General features: G+C 32.3%; 2 protein-coding genes across 2 annotated transcripts; one reads left to right on the top strand and one right to left on the bottom strand.

Moving 5' to 3' along the window:
* The first annotated feature begins 1,797 nt into the window (after window positions 1-1,797).
* LOC115961102 (QWRF motif-containing protein 7) lies at window positions 1,798-7,439 on the top strand. The gene is made up of 5 exons (XM_031080142.1): window positions 1,798-2,487; window positions 3,593-3,829; window positions 4,750-4,839; window positions 5,084-5,191; window positions 7,368-7,439. Exons 1-5 carry the CDS (start codon window positions 1,798-1,800, stop codon window positions 7,437-7,439), a joined length of 1,197 nt encoding a protein of 398 aa, XP_030936002.1.
* Window positions 7,440-8,500: 1,061 nt separating this feature from the next.
* Window positions 8,501-14,489, bottom strand: LOC115960312 (leucine-rich repeat receptor-like protein kinase TDR). The gene is made up of 3 exons (XM_031079135.1): window positions 12,505-14,489; window positions 11,060-11,998; window positions 8,501-9,181 (listed from the first exon to the last, which is right to left on the bottom strand). The coding sequence occupies exons 1-3, from the start codon at window positions 14,234-14,236 to the stop codon at window positions 8,754-8,756; spliced, it is 3,099 nt and encodes a 1,032-aa protein (XP_030934995.1). The 5' UTR covers window positions 14,237-14,489; the 3' UTR covers window positions 8,501-8,753.
* Between the last annotated feature and the right edge of the window lie 10,879 nt (window positions 14,490-25,368).

Here is a 25,368-nt window from a genome sequence, read left to right as displayed (position 1 = left end):
TAGGATCTTGAATTTGTAAAATTGAAGCTTCATCTCTTTCTGTGTTCATTGATTTGTTATATGTATATCTCATTGCCGAACCCTCACTATTGAACCTAGAAATAGTGATCAAGGTGAAGACTATAAGCATGACATATCTTAATTTAAAGAGAGTGTGATGATTTGGCCATGATGGTGATGCCGTGATGGTACCTCTTGGAATGGCTCCAATCAAGGAAGCAGCTATTCCCAAAACAGTACTGATGGCTCTAATGAGTTTGGATTAGTTTTTTTTTTTTTTTTTTTTGTTATACAGTTTTTAAAATAATTTTTTATACACAACTATACTTTTATCAATCTTCAACAAATAAATTTTTAGTAAAAAATTAATCCTGACACACAGATGTGATAAGATAACAATTTAGAGTTGTTAAGCCTCATTTATCGATTGTGTAGGATTAAATTAACATTAAAAAAAGTCTTGTTTTGTTTGTTTGTCCCACCTAACCCCTCCGCAAACCACCAAAAAAAAAGGAAAAAAGAATTGAGTTTGCCACTTTTAGTTCATGAACCTCCCTCAGAGTTTAGTCAGCTGTTGTTTCATTTTTCTCCCTTAATTTGGCTGAAAAATGACCGCTACATTCGTCCAAACAAAACTTAATTAATATATACTAAGATAAATCATAAAAACATATCGTATTAATCTTTGTATCTACTTATAACCTTCTTACAAATAGTTAAGGATATATATGACAATAAGAAAAGGTGAGGCAATAAGCAGATCATGGTGTCCCTTCCCTTATTAAAGTTAATAAGATGGGAAAAACCTGTATGAGATGGGAGGAATAGGATTGGGTGGAGACATATTGTCATTCTCAATAAGGTGACTCTAACATTGATGATAGAGAGATGGGTCGTCGGGAAAAAAAAAAAAAAATGGAGTGCTGGCAATGATAATGTTGAGAAAGTAAAAGAAGTGAGTGTGATGAGAGATGATAATAGAATATATAATAAAAAGAATATAATATATAATATATGTAAATAAAATATTATATATATAGAGAGAGGGGAATGTAGTTCTTTAATATCTTTGAAACTTCAAAAAATAACCTATTATGGAATTGAAAATAATTTAATATTCTCCATTTGTTTTGATGAAAAATATTATTTAAAAATAGTATTCTATATTTTTCAATATTAATTAGTAGTATCTAAAAAATTGGCCAAAGAAAAATTATTTATAGCCAACGAAAAAAGTATAACTTATTTTTTAGTGGTTGGTTTCTAATAGAATATTTAGGAAAATAATTTAATCTCAATTCAAGTTAAATAAGGGAAATTAAAAGATAATTTTTCAACTCATTTAAAATCGTTACCAAACCAAAAAAGAAAAATATAATTTTATAAAAAAAATATTTTCTTAATAATAACTCATTTTCTAAAACACGTTATAACAAGCTAATTTCCGCTTTTTATGTATGCTCTCTATTATTTTTTTTTGTTTTTAAGAACCCATCCATACTTTTTTTTGCTGAATATAGAACCCATCCATACTCACAAATTCAACAACACAAAGCCAAAGAAATATAGAATTTTCCTCTTCGTGGAGGCCTTGACTAGGGACTATTTTTGCATGGCGTACGTGTTGACATGTTAGTCATATATTAATTGCTCAAAGACGTGCTCTCAACTTCTCACTTCTTAGACCTTATTACCACTTTTTATACTCCTTCAAACCCTCTTACCAATATCTCCAACATAATCTAACCTCAAAACCTCCCCACCAAAAAACAATAACACAAAACAAAAACACAAAAAATGGAAACCACTCAAACTCGCCGCCGCCTCTCAGTCTCGTTGCCACCATCGCCTCCGCCTCGCCTTCCACGAAGCCGAAGTACATCTACAACTACAAGCACAACCGCAACTATTCCAGCCACCACATATACACTACACCAGAACATTAGTAATTCATGCACACCAAAGTCAAGCCCAAGAGTACTACCAATCGTCACACCCCGCCCCAAATCAACATCAAAATCAAGAACATTGTTCAACAAAAACGAAGAGAACATAAACACTTCTTCAATCACCATTTCAAGCACCCAAAAGAAGCAGCAGCCAGAGAATAACAACAACAACAAAGAAGGTTTAGGCAATAAGTTGTTATTGCAGCGTGCAGGTAGTACTAGTCCACGCACTAATAATATCATTGGGGCAACAAAGGGAGCAAGGTCAGTCACGAATTCTCCGTCTGCGTGGGCTTTATCGCCGGGACGGACTTTGGGGAGTCCGGTCATGAGGCCTGAGTCACCAGGGTCCAGTGGAAAGAGAGTTAAAAGTGGTGGTTTTAGTGGGGTTTTGAAATACTTCAAGCAGAAGAAAGTTTCAACATTACAAGAGGAAGAGTTTCATAGGTTTCGGGTTATGCATAATAGATTGTTGCAGTGGAGGTTTGTGAATGCAAGAGCTGAGGCTGCCATGGCTGGTGTAAAGAGAGTTGCAGAGGTAAGCTGTCTATTTGCATCAGCTTACTTTTATTGGTTTATTAGTACTTAAAAACTATATCGTGTAAACTAGAATGATATTTAGAAGAAAATAAATAAATAAATAAATAAATAAGTTGTACCTAACCAAATAAATAAAATAAGTTTAAAAATAAGCTAAGTATAATTATTCAAATATTCAATTGCCTAATGATTAGAACTGGCCTCGAGCTATAATTATTTGGAGCGTTTTTGGTCAATGGTCATATTTACAGAAGAAAAATGATTAGAACTCTAATGCTTCTCTCTCTCTCCTTTATTTTATTTTATTTTTTAATTTATTTTTTAATTTTTAATTTTTATGGTTGGGAAGGGTGGTTCGGCTCAAAACATGCACTAAGAGATTTGCCAATTGAAGTACAAAACTACTAATGCCTTTTCTTTTCAACTATTCTTTCTAGAGTAAAAGTAAGTACAATTTCTAAGTTGTAAAAACCCATACCTAAATTATGTGCTCGTAGGCCTAGACTTCAAGAAAAGATTTAAAATTTCAGAGGCCATTTTATTTGAAAAGTAATTATAAATTTATATTGTACTATTAATGTAAATCTTATATATGTACATCAAAGATTAAAATAAATGTATATGATATTTTACACATTATTTACCCTACAATGTAAATTAATCTTACAATTGTTAGTACAATGTTAACTAAAAATTATCCTTATTTGAATCATTTCTGTGTCAACCGTATTATGATATATTGCAGCTTCACCAATGATAACGATGAAATGGCTCTGTATACTTTGTAGTGTCAAAATTTAACTTCGTTGAATCAGTAACTCTATAAACTCAAGTTATTGTATATTTCTTTTATTGCAAAGTAAAAATATTTGTAATTGTTTTTCATATCATTTGGATTCTAGAAATTGTCTATTCTAATGTTTCCCAGCTGATCCAAAAGTTAAAAGACAAATGCCCATACGAGAAACTCAATTCGAAAACAATCATATTAGAAAACAATCATATTGGGTTATTTTCAAATTTTCAATACAGTTTGTAATGAGAAATTTATTTGAGGATGGCACGTCTTTATAACTAGCTTGTCTTTTTAAAATACTTTTCAGGGTAAAATATTTTCTGTATGGATTAGAATCTTGAAATTGAGAAAAGCCATATTAGAAAAGCGAATTGAAATGCAAAAGTTCAAACTTGAGATCAAATTACATCAAATTATCAACCCACAGATTTTACTTCTCAATCAATGGGCAAAGTTAGAGAAAAATAACCAAGAATCAGTTAGCAGAGTGGTAAGAAAATTATCAGGAATATCGGTCAGGCTTCCTTTAGTCGAAGGCGCTAAGGTACTTCCTTTTTATTTAATATTTTTTGGTAGTATCTATGATATGTTATGTGTGTGTATATATATTTATATTCCTTTTCATCTCTCCCTCCCACCTACTTTCTTTCTTTTACATATATATATATATATATATATATATAACATTCTTTTAACCAAAAATAAAATAATCTCTAATCTTTGTTAGGGGAATGGAGGGTTGACATAAGCATAAAAGATTTGATCTTGATTTTTTTTTTTTTTAATTTTTAAAATTTTTTAATTTGTAAAATATATAATTCGAGGTCCAATATGATGTCACCTTTCATACTTAACAAAATTTTATAAGTTATTTTTTAATTGATGTATTTCTTAACAAACCAATTATTCGATTATATTTTCTTGTTGTACCTTTCATACTTAACAAAAAAAATTTGAAGAGATCAAAGATCAAAAATTACCTTATTATATATAAAAAATAATTTTTTTATTTATTTTAAAATTATAAATAAAACTCGAATTTATGATTCATAGTTAATAATATCCAATTAAATACAAAATTTAGTTTTTGTGTTAAGAATAATAAAAAAGTGCAATCTAACTAAGTACTAATTTTTAAACATCAATCTAGTAAAAAAATTATTGAATAGTGAAGTATTAACAAAAAGTTATCACGTGGAACTTAATTGTGTCGCTATTTATCATTACAAACAAAATCTTTTTTTAATTGTTTCCTTCGAATTTGAATAATAATTGAACAGGAGAAGTCTCTGTCTCATGGCATTTTATATTTCTATGCAGACTTTTGATGAAATTTTATTTTTATTCCTTCCTCAATCCCCCTTCCAATTAAATTGTCATTTTTTCTAAAAATTTAAACTATTAGTAAATTTAATCATTTAATTATAATTTTAACACTTTTCTTCATTCCCAATCATATGGTAGGCTGAAGAGGGGTCTATCTACCAAGCTTTCAGCACAGCCGTGGGAGTTTTGGACAGCATTGAAGCAACGATTGCCAAATTCTTCTCAAAGGTACAATTTTCATTTGTGATCCTAAGTACCAAAATACATGAAATACTCCCACTTTCTTCATCTTTTGAGGCTATATTTTCTTGAATAAATTTAACTGCTGAATCCATTGGAATTGAATTTGGTATCTTATCCAAATAAATTTTAAAAAAAATTCTATGCACTGGTCCTGTGAAATCCTCAATAGCATATGTTTAATATTGGACATACAGGTCAACTAATATAAGTTTCGGTTATATTTCAGCAGATTGAGACTGTCCTTTTTATTCTTACAGAGCTCAGAAGCACGTTTGAACTAGAAGATGAGTTTCTGGAGGAACTGGAGATGGCTATAGCCTTGGTTTCTACATTATTGGTAAGCCTAGAATCTTTTACCTTCAAACATTTTTTATTTTTTCTTTCAAAGGTGTCTGTCTCTATGTGCATTTAAATAGGAGTAGTTACATAAGAAATGCATTACTTTTGCTATTACAATTTTATTTATGTTTAATATACACAATAAGGTTTAAAATCTTTTATTTTCATTTTATGATAATTACTCCTTACCATCCACAATGAAGGTATCAATGAGTGTTCTTTTTGTGGTAGATAAGTTTTCATAAAAGATAGGGAAACATATAAAAATACCTTTTATTTTATTTGCAACAATAATTGTCTATGAGCTTTTAATGAAATGAACTCATTTGTCAACTATATAAGATACTAATTAATATTCATATGAAGGATATTTTAACCAAAATCATCCTCTCCAAGACTTGGACAAAGACTTTATTTTTGGTTTTTTTTTTTTTGGTACATATAAATTATAAAATGACCCAACCATATAGAGATGCTAGACAAACCACCAAACATATCCTAGTCTCTTCTCTTTTTTTAGCACCATCTGAGAGAACTCAGAAATGAATAAGAGCTTGGATTAGGCTTTGATATAAAATTTGAGGTTCTGGCCAGTTAAAATCCACAACGATTGTAGCCCAAATAAGGAAAACCACGTTGCTATAGGGGCTACAACCAGTTCCGCTTTTGATTTTAAAATTTCAATAAGGCAGGCCCAATCAAAATATCAATAAGCAAACAAATGAGTATTAAGGCCCAAATGAGGAAATAATGCACAGCTAGAGTGGCTACAAGCCTACAACCAGCCTCGGCTTTTGCCATTTGAAACGTGTAACCTAAGGGCTAAGGCCATAATCGCCAAAAAGATAAAGTGACTATAAAAAAAAATGTGGATTTTAATTCAAAATTGCTATAGAAACAATTTATTTTACAAACTTTCTCGCGTCTGTTAAGTGACAAGTTGTAAGTAGTAGACTATTATTTTTATATAAACTCATTATTGAAAATATTTTTATTTTCTACCGCTCACAACTTGTTATTTTAGTAAGTTAAGAAAAAAAAATTATGAAATAAGTTATCTAGATTTTTTCTTTTTCTTTTTCTTTTTTTGGGATGAAAAGAAACAAGTAAGATTCGACAGTTTAAACTCTAAAGTTATAGGTCTCCTAGATAAATTCAAATTTTGTAGTAGTAATAATAATAATAATAAAAATTTATACAATAATAATTTAAAAGCAAAAATGTAGTATTTATTATTCCTAAGCTCCGAGCCACATCATGATAGCATTTCGGACTACTTCGGTCCATTTCGGTATATTTCAAAAAAGAATAATATCAATTGAAAAATTCCAAAAATAATAAAATAATATATTTATAAAAATAGAAAGATAGTAAATACTTTTCTAATTTTTTTAATTTTAAGAATGAATAATTATCTTTAATAAAATTTAAAGAATAAATTATACATTATATCACAATTTAAAACACGCAAGCGTGTGCGTCGGCCACGGGTAAAAAAATAAAAGTTAAGTACTGCTGGGGCCTGGGTCAAATGGGACTTCAATGGCCCGGATGGAGGGTTATGAAGACACAAGAGACCCCAGCTTGACTGAGACTTAGCGATGAATCATGAAAGAATATTATCATTACCCCAAGTTCCACTAGTAGTGTTTGAGGACCTTGATTAGCGTTTGGGATTGCCTGTAGGCAACTTCTAGAGAGAATGAAATAATATAAAGTAAAAATATCACATGCATATATACCTGTTTGAACCTTTCTTGGGGGCTAATTATCAACTTGTTGAAATATATATATTTTGTCCTTCTATAAAGTTATAAAAAGATTTTTTGAAGAGCAATCAAAGGTGGATAAGCCTTGTGGATTGGGGAATATTGAATATAATTGGCGCGCTTCAACCACCTTATAAATAAATATTTTTTGAAAACACTTTGTAAATAAATATTTAAATTGTCTATTTATCATTGGTAATAGTTAAATTAAGTTCAATGTAGTAAAATATGTAGTACAAGTAGCACTTCTCAGCCAAAAAAAGAAAAAGAAAAAAAAAAGTAGTACAAGTAGCACTACTCTAAAAATAATATTTTCAAAACTTATTAGAAAATCCAATAATCTTTAGACCATAGTACTTCTGTATTCAAAAGTCTCACTCCTGTTTTTTGAGTCTCTCTTAACAGGCAAATGAGGAAAGTGTAAATGTACATCTCATCCAAGCTGCTAAGGAGTCAAGGAGAGGCCAAGGTCACTGAAAAGAAGGGTGTATAATCTATATACATATATAGCTGAAGTTTATTATAGAAAATTGATATTCTTGGCCTCTGAAAAGAAGGGTGTATAATCTATTTACATATGTAGCTGAAGTGTATTATAGAAAATTGATGTTTTGTAGGCAGCTTCCATTCATCATATTAAAAGTTCTTCGTTAAGAATTGGGTTAGTTTTATAACCACTCTGCCTTTTTTATTTCTCTTTTTAATTTTAAATAAAGTTTTCTACTAAATCAGACTGGAGGAATTTTCTATAACTCATTACGTAATGGATATGAGACCACTCACGTGTATTAAACCGCATAATTCATCAAATCATTTGAACAAATCACAGCAGCTCATATATATAAATAAAATTACCTGTGGGTACTTATTTGATTTTCCATAGAGGGTTGTAGGAACTTTAAAGGACTGTCCTTCAATTTTGCAGCATACTTTCTAGAAGTACGAGTACAACATGCACGTCGATCAGGAATGACTGACCACCATATAAAATAATTGGAACAATGGCTTACATCCTCTAATTTTTATCAATAATCGAAATAGGATTATTAGAATAAGATTTAGGTATAGTATTTATTAGGTGTTGTTCTTTAGGTATACCTTTTAAAATTCTGTCATATGGATTTTTTCTCATAAAATGGAAGTGTATTTTTTAGTTAAGTAGTTACATGGTTGAATTTTAAGAGGAGAGAACCTAAGGAATAACACCTAAGATATTATATCTAAATTTTGTCTTATTAGGACCTCCCAGCATCCAGTGATGTTAAAATATGTACTACTTTTTGTTATTTTCCTCAAACTCTTGTTGTTTCTTCTTCATCCCTTTCACTTTCGCATATTAGTTTGATAGGAAATTTAAATTTGTCATTGTTTTGTAACAAGGATAGAGTACAAGAAGGTAACTTGAGTTCAATCTATAGCTAGTGCAGGGTACGGCCAGTCCTCCAGATATATATATATATATATATATATATATGTAATTCACTTGCTACTTTCACTATTCAAATGGTGCTTCTAATGCTTTAAATCTTCTTACATTTGGTACATACATTAGTCCATGGTAACCATCACTTAAAGTCTTTACACCCTTGATATTAATTATAAGCTCGAGCACACAGAAAGTTATATTTATAACAATATTGTAGCAAGTAGAGTAAGAAAACATGAACATTGAAAGCCAAAAAAATAAAGAAAAATCACTTCTCCTATACCAATCCCCCCACAATTTTAGAAGTAACAAAAAAAAAAAGAAAAAAAAGAAAAAGAGGAAAACCAAGTAAAATTAGTCATATATTAACATTCAACCACTGGTTTTTCTGCCATAGGAATTTCACCACCACCACCACAACTAATAACATTATCCCGACCGCCACCGCCCACCCTCTCAGGCAATTTCCTCTTTGGCTTAGCTTCTTGCAGCATCAACACAACATCCCTCATGGAAGGCCGGTCTGCGGGGTTTTTACTAGTACAAAGCAATGCAATTCTAAGCATTTGCATCATCTCCTCCCTGACTGGTGAACAAGCTGCCCCAGCATTTTTGTCCAAAATGTCAATTACACCTTCCTTAGTCTTTATCTTAGATCTCACCCAATCCACAATGCTATTCCCATCACCAAATTCGGCATCCACTGATCTTTTACCACTTAAAACCTCCATCAACACCACTCCATAACTATAGATATCACTCTTTTCATCAACTTGAAGTGTATAAGCATATTCTGCAAGAAAAAAAAATTGTTAGTTTAATAATTAAGCTCAACTATAAAGTTCTTAATATCCAAATCAATAAATTTATAGATACAATATTTTTCACAAATATTAAGATTATAAGTTAAGACTTAAAATTAATAGATAATAAAATAATATCAATAACGAATAAGTTATATGAAAATTACTAATAATAACTTATCACTTCTTCGAGTATTAAACTATTAATACTTCCAAATGCATTATTTGTGCCTGAGGAAAACATTGATACTTTGACTTGTGAATATTTGCTACGATATTCGGGTCAAGTCAAGATTAGACAAAATTCTATGTGGGGGTGGGGCATAGTAATTATGAGGAAACCCTTCCAAAAACGACTTGTGAAAAAGAAAAAGCGGAAATAAAACAAAAAGAAAAAGTGACACACACCACGCGCAATAGTGCGCCATGAAAACAGTTCAGAGAAGAAGAAAATTCAACCTCTGCGTCTGTATAAAGAAATAGTATTAAAAAAAAAAGAGGCTTACAGCTACAGGCCAATGCAAATTGTGCACCACTGTCAGAAATAGCATTAACCAAAGCTTTAACACACAACCATGCACTGTAGTATTAGCTATTAACCACGATTTGATAGAGAAAAACAAGGGTCACTAGCTCACTGGATTACATTTTGGACTAACTTGGCCTATAAAGGAGGTGTGTATCAGCATTCAGCAACAAAAACAAACCAAAAACAAACAAAAGAAACCGAAAGTGTTACAGCCAAAAAAAAAAGTGTATATGATTAACCTTCATGATTTGGGTAATCCATATAAAAGAAAAAGGTCAGATTTACAATAAGCGTAGAGAAACTTTGACTTTATGGAGCTAAAAGAAAACAAGGAGAGGACCTTGAGTCATCTCTGTTGAGTATTGAGGGCCTGAACAAGTAGGAAAGACAGACAAGAAATGGGCACTAGTCTAATCCAATAATAACCAAAAAGATATTTGTTTTTAAAATAATTGAGCTTTGGATATATATATATATATATATACACAATCAAGTATGTTTTTTTTTTCTTTTCCTTTTTTCTTGGTGTGTGAACTAGTGTAATAAATAATAGTTGGGAAACACAACTTACTTTCTTTGTGTCTTTATCTCTATTTAACTTAACACATTCACTTCTAGATGTAACATTCTCCTTATCTTTACCCACACTTTAACATCGAATCCTATGAATGACATAGACAGAGTTGACACTTTGACATGCTATTGTGCATGCCAGTTAGCCAGTTATTTCGTCCCCCAACAAAAAGAACTAAGCAAACATTCTGAAAACAACAAACTCACCACACAAAGAATTAATAATAATAAAATATATATATATATATATATATTCACACTAACAGTAATTAAGAATTATCAAACCCTCATTCATTAATGTACACCAAAAGTCAAAAGTCAACATCCCATACACCCTTGGCGCACAATAACAACTAGCAAGCTTTCGTCATCCAACAAAAGAAACAAAGAAAAGACTGTGTTAACATTAACATTAGTAGTATTTGGCTTGTTATGAGACGTGTTTTAAGAGTAATGCTAGTACCACTAAAATTGGTATAATTTTATGCTATAATTCGTCATATAACGAGTTTTGATTTATGAAAGTATGTCAGTGGGTCATATGAGGATACACTTTCATCAGTCATAACTGATCATGTAGCAAGTTGTGACACAAAATTATGTCAATTTCAATGATACTAGCATTACTCGTGTTTCAAATAATCATGTAGATTTTACTACATAGAAACAAACGCGTAGCAGTTACATGTACGCATCAATCGCATCAGATCTAGTGCATTAAAGTACAAAATCTAAGCTGTATTCAAAATTTAATAGAAAAACTCACCTGGTGCAATGTATCCATAAGACCCAGCAATCACCGACATGGACTCGTCGCTCTGGATCAACTTAGCCACACCAAAATCTGCCACCCTGGCCTCCATCTCACCGTCCAACAAAATATTACTCGGCTTAAGATCGCGGTGCACGATCACAGGGTCACAATCATGGTGAAGATAACAAATCCCTTGAGCCACACCTAATGCAATCTTGTACCTTGTAACCCAATCAGCCACTAAATTCTCACCCTTGTTCTTTGCATGCAACAAATCATCCAAATTCCCATTAGGCATGTACTCATAGAGCAACATGGTACACTCCCTATTGCTACAACACCCTAACAATCTCACTATGTTTCTATGCCTCACGTTCCCCAACACATCCACCTCAGCCAACACGCCTCTCCTTTTTCTCACATTTTCAACCTTGTGTTTGCCCCACAACTTCTTCACGGCTATGATCTCGCCACCTGGCATCTCAGCCTTGTAAACGGTTCCCGTGGACCCCATCCCGAGTATCTTATCAGTTGCATCCAAACACTCCAACACATCATCAGCCGTGAAATTCAGTCTCTGAAATGCAGTCAATCTCCACGGTCCAACAATCTCACGGTCGTTGTTGCTCCCATTGCTAAATCGACTGCTGTAATTCGCGTGGAAACAACGGGTTCCAGCTGCCAACACAAACAAGCCTATCCCAAATGCCAAAGCTATGATCCACACGATCGCTCCCGCTGTGCGTTTTGGCTGTTGCTTATTATTCGCCTCCACGTCACCATTTGCATACGTGTCACTCGCACAGGGCTTCGCTAATATTCCACCGCAGAGTCCTTCGTTGCCTGAAAACGACGACGGATGGAGGTTCGGGAATATCGTACCGGTCGTAGGAATTGGTCCGGTTAGCAAATTGTAGGCAACGTTAAAGCTCTCCAATGTGGTCGCATTACCTGTCAATTACAATTAAGACAAAAAAAAAAAAATGTTATTATTAGAAGAAAAAAAAAATCTTAGCATTTGAAAAATATGGATAATCCAAAATCATGAAGATCCATTGTTGGACATTTTCGGTTTCTTTTGTTTATTTTTGTTGTTGATATTTGACCTTTGTTTTTCTCTTTTTCAAATTGGTTAATAATTAATATTACAGTGCATGGTGGTGTGTTTATTGTGATTTTGTGTAGGCATTTTCAATGGTTTAGTTCCTAATTCAAAAGTGTGAACCATATTGAAAAATCTAAACCTCATATTTGAAAGTGAAAACAACTTTAAACATTAAGTATACCAAGATAGAACAGTCTGTTATACATTTCATTTTTTGAATTGAAATTGTAAGTTAAAACATGATAAACTAAAATCATGTTTCAACTCACGATTGCAGTTCAAAAAATGTGTGTCTAACCGTTTAACATAATTCAAAATAAAACAAAGATTAGAGATTTAGTATGAGGTTTACCGAAATTTGAAGGAATGGTGCCAGTGAGATAATTGTGAGAGAGATCAACATCTGTGATAGAAGGAATGGTGGAGATCTCCCATGGAATAATCCCAGTCAGTGAATTTCGGCTGAGATTCAAAGAAATGAGCTTTTCGCAGTGTCCGATATCCCAAGGAATCGAACCGTTGAGAGAATTGCCTTGTAGCTCAAGCTTGTACAGACTCGGACAACCACTCAAAAAGTCCGGTATTTTTCCGATAAGTTTCGCCGAACCGGCCGAAAAGATATTCAAATTCGTCGCGTTCCAGAGATTATCGGGCAAAACGGCGTCGAATTGGTTCTCCGAGATGTTCAAATACTGCAACTTCACTGCATTGCCGAGATCTTCAGGAATCGGACCCGAAAAATTGTTATTGCTCAAGTCCATGAAAGTTATGTTCGGTGAGGATCCGAAACCGTGAGGAATTGAACCGTTGAGCCGGTTGTTTTGGATCCGAAACCGAATTAAAGAAGTGCAAGCGGTTAAAGATTTCGGCAACTCGCCGAAAAGCTGGTTCTCGAAGAGAATGAGCTTGAAGAGCTTGTTTCCGAGACAGAGATTTGGTGGTATCGGACCGGTGATTGAGTTCGACGACACGTCCATCCACTGTAGCTTGCCGTTTGATCCCAGCCTCTGAGGCAAAGTGCCGTTTAGCGAGTTGTTCCATAGTTTGAACATTTCGAGGTTCGGTAAATCCCCGATTTTTTCCGGTATTTCACCGATAAGATAGTTATTCATCAAGCTCAACTGTGTGAGTTCCTTCAAATTCGCTAACTCGGAAGGAATCGGCCCCGAAATTCGGTTATCGGACAAGTCCAAAGCCTTCAAAGCCTTCAAGTTCCCGAGACTTTCCGGTATTTCGCCAGAAATCTGGTTCTTGAACAGCAACAACCCTTCCAGCTTGGTTAAGTTTCCGATTTCGGGTGCAAGAGTGCCCGATACATTACCAGTAGAAATGTCCAAGTACGTGAGATTGAATAGCTTAGCGATTTCTATAGGCAATGGACCCGATAACTGGTTGTACCCAATTTCCAAGCGCTGGAGCTGAGTCAAAGAGCCCAATTGAAACGGTATCGTACCGTTCAAAAAATTCCCAGCTAAATACAAAATCTTCAACCTAGGAAAATTGCCGTAGGTTTCTGGGATTGTACCTTGGAAGTAGCTTCCGCCGAGGTTTAGTTCTTCGAGGAATTTAAGGTTTGTTATGTCTTCTGGGAGTGGACCGGTGAAGCTGTTACTATAAGAGTTGAAACCACGTAGGAAACTTAGCTTTGAAATCCCAAATGGGAAGGTGGAGTTGAAGTTGTTATGGCTGATGTCGAGGAATCTGAGGTTGTAGAGTTCGAAAATGGATTCTGGGAATGGTCCGTCGAGGTTGTTTCGGCTGAGGTTCAAGCGGGTCAAGGTTGTCAAGTATCGGATATCGGATGGGATTGTGCCGGAAAGGTTTCGGTGAGAGAGGTCTAGCGTGTTGATCCGCGGCGAGTTCGGGTGGCATTTGATTCCTGACCAGGTGCACCAAATTGGGTCTTGGAAATTGGTGTTCGGGTTCCAATCTTGGAACGTGTTGAGCGGGTCGTTGAGCTTGGATTTGAGAGAGAGGAGAGAGACGAGTTGGAGCGGTGGCGGTAGCGGCGGCGATGGGGCAGAGAGAGCTATGGAAGTGAGTGTTAATGTGAATGTTAGAGAGAAAAAGAGTGGGACTTTCATGGTTGTGGTGGTGGTGGTGGTGGTGTTGTTGGGGTTGAGAAGTGAGCTGTGTTGAGAGTGGTAGATTTAAGGGAAGTGAGGTTTTGATGAGAAAGAGAAGCTCTTTTTTGGAGTGCTGGGTGCAGAGGGTGTTTCATGATGATGATTATGTTTTTTTTGCTTCAGTGGGTTTTGTTGGTGGTGGCCATGAAGTAAAAAAGAGAGAGAGAGAGAGAGAGAGAGTAACTACTACCACTTGTAGTAGTAGTACTTGTTTCTCAGTCTTCAAATATCCCTATACTGATAAGAATAGCACTGTCTTTGTCTCTCTTTTATGTTGTTATTTGCATTATTCTTCTTCTTCTAATATTATTATTATACCTATACTGTTAAGAATAGTACTGTTTTCCTATTTCTATATCTATCTCTATCTATCTCTGTCTATAACTCTCTTTTTCTTTCTTTTTCCCTTGTTTCTCTCACTTCATTTTCTGTATTATACCTTCGCCTGATAGCCCAAGATACTTTTATTTTTTCTTGGAATTCTTTTTTTCCTTTTCTTTTGCATCTACTTTTCATCATTCCTTGTTTCCTTGATCTCAGGCTATCAAATTGATAAAAATATGTCCAACAGTGCCAATGTCTGTCACAGGATCCGAGAAAGTCATTTCAATTTCCCACCATATTCCCCGACCCCTTATTTAAATAACTTGTTCTCTATCTATTTATTTTCCACCTTTTATTTTATTTTTTCGAGTCACAAAGAATTTTCAGGTGAAAGTAAGTATTTGGACCACTCTCTTAATTTTGGCATTACCACCCGATTTGGGTGGATCTAATCCGCTCCAGTTTCCTGTTTTTACAAATCATTGATATGGGTATATAAACAATAATATTATTGGGACCATTTTTATTTTTATTTATTTTTTTTATGTTTGAAGAATTCACTTAATTGGTGGACTACCATGTTCCAAGTACCACTTTTTTTTTCTAAAAAAAAAAAGTACCAAATTTTGTGTCATATTAAAATGTTTTACCAAATAATTATTCCGAATATGAAAGAATGAATTACTAAAAGAAAAAGAAAAATTAAGAAATTAATAAGAAATATAAATAGGAGAATTTATGACCGTTCTATTTTTTTAAAGAATTCACTTCATGGGTTCTCTCTTGTGATAAATCTTCAAATTTTATTAATACAAATTATGTCATTATTTTGTTAGATATATTGGTAAGAAAACTAAAAGTAACTAATATTTTCACTACTGTTACCAATATCATAAAACTAAAAGTAATTTATCAAAAACTAATTGGTATCTTGGTTTGATAATAAAGAGTTATTATCAGGAGCAGATGTCATAAGTTGAAACTCTCTTATTTTTTGTTGTTGTTGTTGTTGTTGTTGCTGAGATTTCATAAAATAATAGTTCTCATTTAAAACTATAGAGACAAAAACATTTAGTAAATAAATTTTAAATCAATAATATTTTTGCTTGGATAAAACATTAAAACCCCTATCACCCTCCTATATTCCTATACCTCCAATTATATATCAAGAGAAAGAAAGGTTATATATTAGATTACGACGGTCAATCACCCATATAAAATAAAGATAATTCTTGAAGAATATTAAGTCACCCCGAGTATATTCTTTTTGTTAAGGTTAACCAATTCTGATATTGATTGAAGAGGGAGGGTATAATGTGTAAGTTATTCTAGGATATTGTAGAACTTTCAGATTTTTAGAATCAGGATCATTAAAAACAAAGATTTCGTAAAAGAAAAAGGAAAAGGAAAAAAAAGGAGAGGAAACAAGAAAACAAAAATGGCCAGTCATATGAGTGGCTTGTCACAACCTGTGTCAAGCAGGCCTGTCACTGTGATTATGCTTCTTGGAGTACACAGCTTCAAGATGTTGGCGCGGATGTTTGAATTTCAAGAAAATTCATAAATTCTCTTCAATAATTAAAGTGTCAGTGGTAAAAAAAAAAAAAAAATTTATTAAATTCACCAACTAAGATAAGGTCATATTTTTTATAGTTTACACTTTACATTTACATTACACTAATATTATACTGAGAATATACTAATCGTTGTTGCTTTTCTGCTCAGTTTGACTTCAGTTAAAGGTTTACAATGATGGACATCTACTTTGTATCATTAAGTGTTACTAAAGTATATATCAGATAAGAATAAAGCTTCAAACACAATCATCTTTGCACATTTTATTATTCACTTAAATCTTGGTTTTTTATGCACTAGCTTCCATCCGACATCTTTTGCCTATCTACATTATTCATGCTATTTCCTATGTATTCACTTCTGTTACCAATATTATAATTGTAATTATCCATAGAGATAATATTTTAGGGAGGGATTGATATGAATATAACAATATGTTGGAAAATTATGTTTTAAGTTTAAAATGAATGTTTGTAAAAAAGTTATATATGAAAAATTATGGTTTTAAAACAGAGTTTTGGATTTTAAAAACGCTCTTTTAAATTCTTAAAAAGCCTAACAAAACATACCCACATAATAAGTGTGAAATGAATTCATTTAATTGGTAGTTTGGTACCTCTACCTAAATTATTGATTTGAATTTTTACATGGAAATGTGAAGTTTTGAAACACTGTATATAACTAGATAAGTTAAAGTAAGTTCCCCAGATAAACCAAACTAAAGTTACACGCAACTTTTGTTACACCAACAATGGTGGGACTGTGGAAGAGCATCAATTGCCTATAGAATGATTTTTGTATTGCTAATTATACAAGTATCCCAATTTTGAAGCTATGAGCTTATTGGATAATTATGTGGTATTGTCATGTTGGTAATCATGTTATAAGTATGTGGGGGTGATGATAGTCATGACAACAAATGATGAATGAAATAGTAATGGTAAAAAATAATTTTCTACATTTGTTTTGAAATATAGAGATAAATTTCATGATAAGAATTTCGTAGTTAAAAGATCTAAAAATGAATAAATCATAGTATTGTTTAAAATTATATATCAATTTATTATCTTGTAGAATAAAATTTTAAATGACGTGATATTTTATATATTTTTGAATTCATCGAAACTATATTTGGAACATGAAATTGATCTTTTCAAATCTCAATTTCAAGACAAATAGAAAGGATTTTGATGTATGTTAATTATGGTGTTTTTTACAAAATGCATTTTTAACGAGCCAAATCAATAACTTCAATTCACGTAAGTTTGTTTCAATTGCTTATAAATTTTTTTTAGTAGATTGCTTATTCTTTCAATTATTATTTGTTGTTGTTTTTATTACTACAAAATAGATAAATAATGGAAGAGAGGGTGGGGTTCTAAGTTCTAACTATAGACATGAGGTACTACAAATAAATATCATTATTATTGGAATATAATTTGAACCTCACTTCAAATATTATTTATTATAACCATTAGAGAATATCTCTTTTCTTAAAAGGAAGAGAATGTGGCTCTTACATTTTAGTTTTTTTTTTGAACAAGGCTAGCTCTTACATCTTTTTTGAGAAGAAAGATAGTTGGTTCTAACATCTTAAATAGTTAAATGCAACAAAATTGGCTATCTTTTTTTGCAGTTTCAGTTCTATCAATTGGGGACATGTCATGCCAAATTTTGCCAAAGAAAACATGACCTTGCAGAGTGACCCAAACTTCGTTGATTAAGAAATTATTTTATAGGACAGGTGACCATAAATTTGGAACTCTTATTAGTCGGTGGATCTCAGAGTTTGTTCTCAAGAAGACAAAAGACAAACTGAAGAACCATCACGATCAGAGGACTATAAAGAAGAAAAGTACAAACCAAAGAATTTAATGAACCTTCAAGATGTGTTATGGGGTTTTCTATATGTCCAGCCAAATTAACACGTGGATGTTCTTACAGTGAGAGGGACAGTTTCGTAGTAAGAGATCTCTAAGAACCATAAAAAGAAAAAGAAAAAAAAGATGAATAATAAGTTAAACTGATCATGAACATTATTTGTCTAATATAAAATATGAATAATAAATATTTTAAAGAACAACTAAAAGAAATAGGGAACAAAAAGAACATCAAAGAATAAAATCAGAATTAAAGTGTTTTTCTTCGGTGTTAGAAGGAAGAACACGTATGTCTAGTCGCCTTCTGTGAGGGCATTATGGGAATTCCACTTATTCCTTTTTCATCCATTTTCTTCTGGAGCTCGTGTGGAATAGTCAAGATTTTCTTATAAGCAAAGCTTTTGATTTTGATACATCGTTGTTAGAGCGAGAGGTTTAAACTTTAAATGTCTTTGTCAGAAACATTAAAATATTTCAATTGAGTTACAAGATTCTTGACTATTTTGATAATAAGAAATTTTATATAAACTAAATAAAGTTTGATACAAATCGAAGTCCTTGGACTGATGCGGAAGGTGAAGTATACAAATAGAACTCCTTCACTTGAGATCTTCCCAAGACTATCAAAGCATCAATGGACCTATTTGCTTCCTTGTAACTATACTTGGCTTCCCAATGATTGATAATTCACAAGAAACACTTATATTTCATCCAGTAATGAGATCAAACTAGGGTGAACTTTAATATTACTAACAAGAAAAGAGACCACCTTAAAATCATCCCTTCTTTTGGGTCCATGTTGGTCCTTTTCTTTTTGTTAATTTTAAAGTTTTAGAAGCCACAACATAATTAGTTGGTACCTTAAATTTGAATTTGGGTTCTGAAATCTAGTTCATGCTTTTAAGTAGAAACATCTTAACAATTATCAACCTGTTATACATGTCAAGATTTATATTCAAACATATAATTTTTTTGGATATATACACACACGTTTTGCAAATTCAGAATTGCAATGTGATTTAAATTTTAAATTCACCTTTATTCTTCTTCCAAGAGCATCACCTAAAAAAAAAAAAAAAGCCAATGGGTCCTAAAACAAAGTTAAAAGGACATATATAATAGACAAAATCTTAAACATGACAAATTTTTTTTATTATTATTATCAATTTCTAAACATGACTAGGATTAGATATAAATTAATCTCGAGGCATAATCTGGTCTAAAAATCGAAACATAGAGAAAAAAAAAAAAAAAAAGCAAAAGAACTTGTAACAGAAAAGACCATAGATCATTATCATATATCTTGGTATACCGTAGGTAATGTATAGTCTATGATTTTTGGAATAACCAAAAGTACCCAATATTTCAAAGACACTGCAAAAAAATACATAAGGGACAAGCACAACACAAAGGCCAGGCAGGCCCTGAGTAACTCACTCTTTTTTAACCGCAGAGGCAAAAACAAAAAGGAGCCAGGCCTGTTTGGTGGGCCCCCTGTAGGAAGGAGTGGTATATTGGGGCCCACAATTTACTTTGTCTCTCCCAATGAAATTACAGTCACTCTCTCACAGTCACACACGGACACTGCTTCTCGCTTGTATTGTAAAATAAATACTCCAGTAGTTTGGTTTTGGCATTTACTTGGGTTAGGTTAGGCACGTGCCTGGTCACGCACTCATGCCAAAGACCACAAAAGAGCTCGCGTGACGGGCTTGACCCTACCACCTTTGCAATTTGCATGATTACACAGCCCCCACGCTAAAACCCACGTAGTTTTCTCAACGACCAAAACTCTTATCTATCTCCATGCCCACTATTTTACCAACTATTTCTACATTTTACTATATAAGTTTTATTAGCTATTGGGTCATCAACTATTAAAAAAAATATGTCAAATGTCAAATGCTCATTTCATTTTTGATTGAAATGGACCAATGGTACCAGTACCATATCAATCACAATTTTTGTTTTGTTTTTTTAAACTTTTATGCTAAAGTTTGCAATAATTTTAACATTTTCCCTTTCACATGCTCCAACATTAAAAAATCTCATTCATCTGTTTTGGAGTCCACCACAACACCAAAAATAGAAAAATAATGGTGTGTAAAATAATGTGAAGCATTTTTTTTTTCCCTGAGAAACTAATAATGTGAAACATTTAGTTTCTCTAGAGTTTATGATTTTTACCTTAACTGTACTTTGTGTTAGCTATGTTTTGACTTATAGTATAGCTTACTACTGATTTTAACCTAGTTAAATCAATTGTTCAAATTAATCCAATTCAGTTTGCAAGATTGATGGATGATTAAAAAAAATAATAATAATAACAAAGCACACACATAGAGATGAGATGTGATTATGGGGATAAACACAAACCCATCATGGACCGAAGGTCTCTAGTCTAGTAAACAAAATCCACTAGGAAGATGTTGGGTTATATGTGTGAGTGAAAAGATTTGAATAAAGATGAGAAGAATGAGTGATTAATATAACATAATTGAGCACATACTCATTGGGATTAGGTATTTTGGGTTTAAGTGTGCCTCTATATGTTATATTAATTATTCAAGGAAACTCCTTAAGGTATTTATCTCCCCAACAAGTGGTATCAGAGTCTATGGTGATGTGTGGCAAAGGTGGTGAGATGTCCATGGTCCCTACCCAGCGGGGACAGACGTGAGGGGGAGATTATTGGGTTACACATGTGAGGGAAGTCCCACATTGAATAAAGATGAGAAGAATGAGTAATTAATATAACATAATTGAGCACATACTCATTAGGTTTAGACCTTTTGGGTTAAAGTGTGCCTCTATATGTTATATTAATTACTTAAGGAAGCTCCCCAAGGTGTTTATCCCCCTACCAGAAGATAGTTATAATCCACAATGACTCACAAAACCCTAAGTATTGTAATGTAGATGTACTTGAGTCTTGAGTCTCTAGCCTGTGCTAGCAACAAACTGTACTAGTTGTTTATCTCTTCATAGTCTCTAAATGCAAGTCATGACACTGGCCGCAATTTTGATCACTCAAACACTTCAAAGACTCTTGTGGATCTAAGCTTATCTCTATCGTTTTCAGCAAACTAAAGCACTTAAGGAAACCCTTATGCGGCGTTTGGTACGGGGTAATGTTTTAAGATTCCCAGGAATGTTTAAAAATTTCCATGATTGGTTGCAAATCATGCCAGATAATTAGATGCCAGGGGAATCTAGATTCCCCCTTTAAACCCTCTTAGTAGAAATGTAGATTCCCTTTAAAACAGGTGAGTATCCAGAATTTCAAATTTAAATGAAATTGTATTTTTTATATATTGACAATTTTATCCCTTATTCCTTATCATTTAAGCAATTAAGATAAAATATAAAACAGTTCATCAATATCTTTTCCCGCCAAAATAACATAAACAAGATAGACAACTCTGTTGATATATTCTTTAACAAAGTTCTATTTAGGTTTCATGTGTGGAAAAAAAAAAAAGTTTGAAGCGGACCCTCTATTATTGCCAGGTATTCACTTTTGTTGTTGTGTATGTGTTGCTTAACAAATTATTAATAGTTTATGTTTTGTTTTTCATTATTTATTTAGAGGAATATTTTTTTTAAAGGACTTGGTAGTTCACATTCAAATTTAAGGATAGAATGGAAAAATAAATAATTCATTTAAGATTCTTGGGTATAAACCAAATATTATCATCTTACATTCCTAAGAATCTTAAGAGATTTAGAATAAAACCAAACATAGGAATAGTTACATTTCTAGGCAACCAGATTGCAAGGAATCACATTCCTAGGAATCTGGATGCTAGGAGTATTTGGATTCCTCCGTACCAAACGCCACATTAGTGTTTGGGCAAAATCCTCCTCTTGATGATGTTCAATGGGACATGATGAAGGTATGTGAGAATATGAAAATTTCTCTTTAAGGTTACAAAAACTTCTACCTTCATTCTATGGGGATTAAGATTTAGTTTTTGTTCTTATAGTGAGTACAAATCAAGGGTTGGATGACTACTCTTGGACTTTGAAATTCTGATATGGCAAGTTTCTGGGTAGCATGCTCAACCGAGGTGATAGGCAAGTGTTGAGCAAGCTTCTCGGTGACTTAATTTAATTCACTCGTTTGATAGCTCACTTAGCACTTCAGAATTCGCTCAAGCGAGACCTTTACAACATCAACTTCAATCTTTTCTTTTAATTCTTCTTCCTTGATTACTCAATTGATTACAACTCAAATGAAGAAGTTACATGGAAAACAATGCAAATAAATTTGAAACTTTGGCACAAAATTTGCCAACACTATTTTAGCCATGCATTGAATTAGAAGTTAGTTAGACATGTGAGAATTAGCTTAGATTGTGATTATTTTAGCAAAACTATCATTTAAAAAAAAAAAAAAAACAAATTGAAATGGTTTGTGTTCATGTTAACCCAAGACAACTTGTTTATTAAATAGGTTGATATGAGTCATTGATTGTGTTAACTCAACATGACTTATTTATTATTTAGCGTGTTAGGTGGATCATATCATATCAACCACAGGCACTTAATACACATATCGTGTTAGGGTTGGGGGGGGGGGGGTTTGACACAATTATTTAATGAGTCATGTTCAGTTGTTCCATGGAGTCGAATATTCCTACTCTAACATGACACAAACACGAACATAAACATTCAATGTAAACTTCCATTTCTAATTAGGATTTTAAGAACTTCACAGTGGAGTTAACACAAGAAATTTAAATTATCTTAGTCAATATAATCTTTAACTTAAAAAAAATCCAAATCCCCCGCGGCTTTGGCTTTACAATGCAATGCAGTTTGTGCATAGACTTTCTAATATTAAATGCACCTAAGTTGTAAAACTATTTTAATCTTAGGGATTGTTGATAATTAGTATATGTATCTAGGAGACCAGGAATGAGTTGTTCAATTGGACTCGTTACCATAATGTTGAACAAACCTTTGATTAAACCGATCTTGAGTGCTGATCTTTTCAAGAACAAAATGATTAGTTGATTGGGGTAGTAATTTGGTAATTAAATAAATAATGTGTTTGTATAATGAGTTATTCAGTCAACCCTTTATCAAGTTAAATTCGAGTAGCTTAATTAAAAGTTAAATCATAGAAAATTACAAGGGCTTGCACATTTTTGTGAATTAATCCAATGCTCAAAGAGGTCTGCATTAATTTCCATCTTTAAATAAATTAAAAAGAGGTCTGCATTAAACAAATAGAAAATACGAATTAGGTTATAAGAAATTCATAATTTTTTTATAAGCAAACTATAGAATGATTTCTAATGATTTATAAATCCTAAGAATGATTTCAAAACATATATATGTTATGTTTTCATTCATCTTTGTTTCTTTGTTATTTGATATTAGTTGGTATCATTCAGCATAATTATCATTCTAAACCAATAATGAATTTTGGTTAGCATATTTAACATAGAGCAAGACTTAAGTACAGTACTTAGGTGTTGTTCCTTAAGTTTCATTTTTAAGATTATGTTATATATATATATATATATTTTTTTTTTATGGGATAAAAGTATATTTTTAAGCTAAGTAGCTATATGACTGAATTTTAAGAGGAGAACCTAAGGAACAGTACCTAAAGTTTTGTCATTTAACATAATAGTCATTCTCATACCCCACATATAACGCGTTAACATGCATGCAGTGACACCATCAATTTTGTTGTTTAATCAAACTTTATATCTCTTTTAACCTTTGTTTTCTTGTTAAGATCTCAAATATACTGAAAAGAACTGAAGGAGATTGCCTATTAAATCAAAGAGGATATTCCTTCAACGAAGGAATTAGCAGTATAGGACCGTTGGATCTCAATTTTTGTTGTTTACGTTGATGTTAATCAATGATTGTCCTACAAATATAATACGACACTTCATCTTTCTATCATATCTTTATTCATTATGAAAATATTGAAAGGTGTTCTTAGTTATTACTAATCAAAAGTGGTCTGTGTTAATAACTTTCTATTGTAGCAGTAAAAAAAAACCTATACATTGGTACAGAGAAATCTGCATTGAATTCTTACCTTTGGTCACAATAAAAAACAAAAGAACAATGATTATAAACAAAAGTGAACGCGGAATGAAGAGTGAAAGGGTAAGGGAGAACAATGTAATTTAGACACTTCCATATCAAATGCATTCAGCCATTCATTCTTTCAAGAAAATGTACAAATTGTACAAATTTTTTTGCCTATTTTCAATTTGCAAATATGTGATGGTTATCATTTATAAGTAACCATGTCTTTCCAACATCTTTTAGTGTAAAGAAAAAAAAATGATGTTTCATATTTACAATTTGTCTCAAACAATTAAAAATTTAAAAGAAAGAACAAATTAATGCAACTAAATGATACATAGATTAAAGTTTTATGATATATTATCTTACTTCAGCTAAGCAAAATAGGATTTGAATTCAGAATATGCATTGTATATATAATTACTAACTTTTCTTGGATAAAATAATAGCATTTTATTAAGATATATATATATATATATATATATGGTACTAATACCAGCATTACTTTAAATAAATTCTAAACCAATTGCCGGATTTTATTTTTATTTTTTATTTTTTATGATACTCTCAGCCTCAATCCCTACTTGGGTCTCTTTATACCAACCCCATGCAACCTCATTCTTTTATCCACGTATAGCAACATATGCAGATAGGTTCATTTAATCCAATTAGGTTTTTTTATTTTTTAACTATAATATCAAATAACTTTGTTGGCGATTGATCGTGATGAAATCAATGAAATCCACATAGATAAAATACCTAGTTAATAAGGACAGTGTACAAGTTGATAACTGACCATTTGATCTTGTTCATATATAAATAGCCAATTGTTGGTCATATTAATATTCCACTATAGAATTTGATTCTTAAACCAAGGGGAAAAAATCACTAAAATATTTGAGATATTGCTCACATGCTACAGGTTTCCAAATAAACACATGAATAATTAAGGTCCTATGTGTATATAATCTGAGGTGCAAAGCAAACAAGATTAGAAACCAACTAGGCCCAAAGCAGAAAAAGGACCAAGCAGAGAGATCCAACAATGGTGTAATAGAAAGTAAAAGAGTGGGGCTATGGGGGTCCATAAGAGAATGATGGAAAAAAATTGAACATACTTGAGAACAAGATTGGTTAAGGAAAAAGTTTTGGGTGGGATTGGAAAAGGGACCCATATAATGGATCCTTTTAAATTCTTTCTGCAGAAAACACTGCAGCATTGCACTCCTAGTGTTTGACTTAACAGTCATTCAC

This window comes from Quercus lobata, chromosome 9, assembly GCF_001633185.2.
Source record: "Quercus lobata isolate SW786 chromosome 9, ValleyOak3.0 Primary Assembly, whole genome shotgun sequence".
NCBI classification, from domain to species: domain Eukaryota; kingdom Viridiplantae; phylum Streptophyta; class Magnoliopsida; order Fagales; family Fagaceae; genus Quercus; species Quercus lobata.
This window is presented reverse-complemented; position numbering and strand designations above follow the sequence as displayed.

Bases quoted from the DNA above. Each gene is read 5' to 3' on its own strand.
- LOC115961102 (XM_031080142.1), top strand. From the start codon at position 1,798: ATGGAAACCACTCAAACTCGCCGCCGCCTCTCAGTCTCGTTGCCACCA. The intron at 4,840-5,083 runs GTACAATTTTCA...ATATTTCAGCAG, and splicing joins TTGCCAAATTCTTCTCAAAG to ATTGAGACTGTCCTTTTTAT. The intron at 5,192-7,367 runs GTAAGCCTAGAA...CTCTCTTAACAG, and splicing joins CCTTGGTTTCTACATTATTG to GCAAATGAGGAAAGTGTAAA.
- LOC115960312 (XM_031079135.1), bottom strand. From the start codon at position 14,236: ATGAAAGTCCCACTCTTTTTCTCTCTAACATTCACATTAACACTCACT. The intron at 11,999-12,504 runs GTAAACCTCATA...TGTAATTGACAG, and splicing joins CACCATTCCTTCAAATTTCG to GTAATGCGACCACATTGGAG. The intron at 9,182-11,059 runs GTGAGTTTTTCT...TTTTTCTTGCAG, and splicing joins TTATGGATACATTGCACCAG to AATATGCTTATACACTTCAA.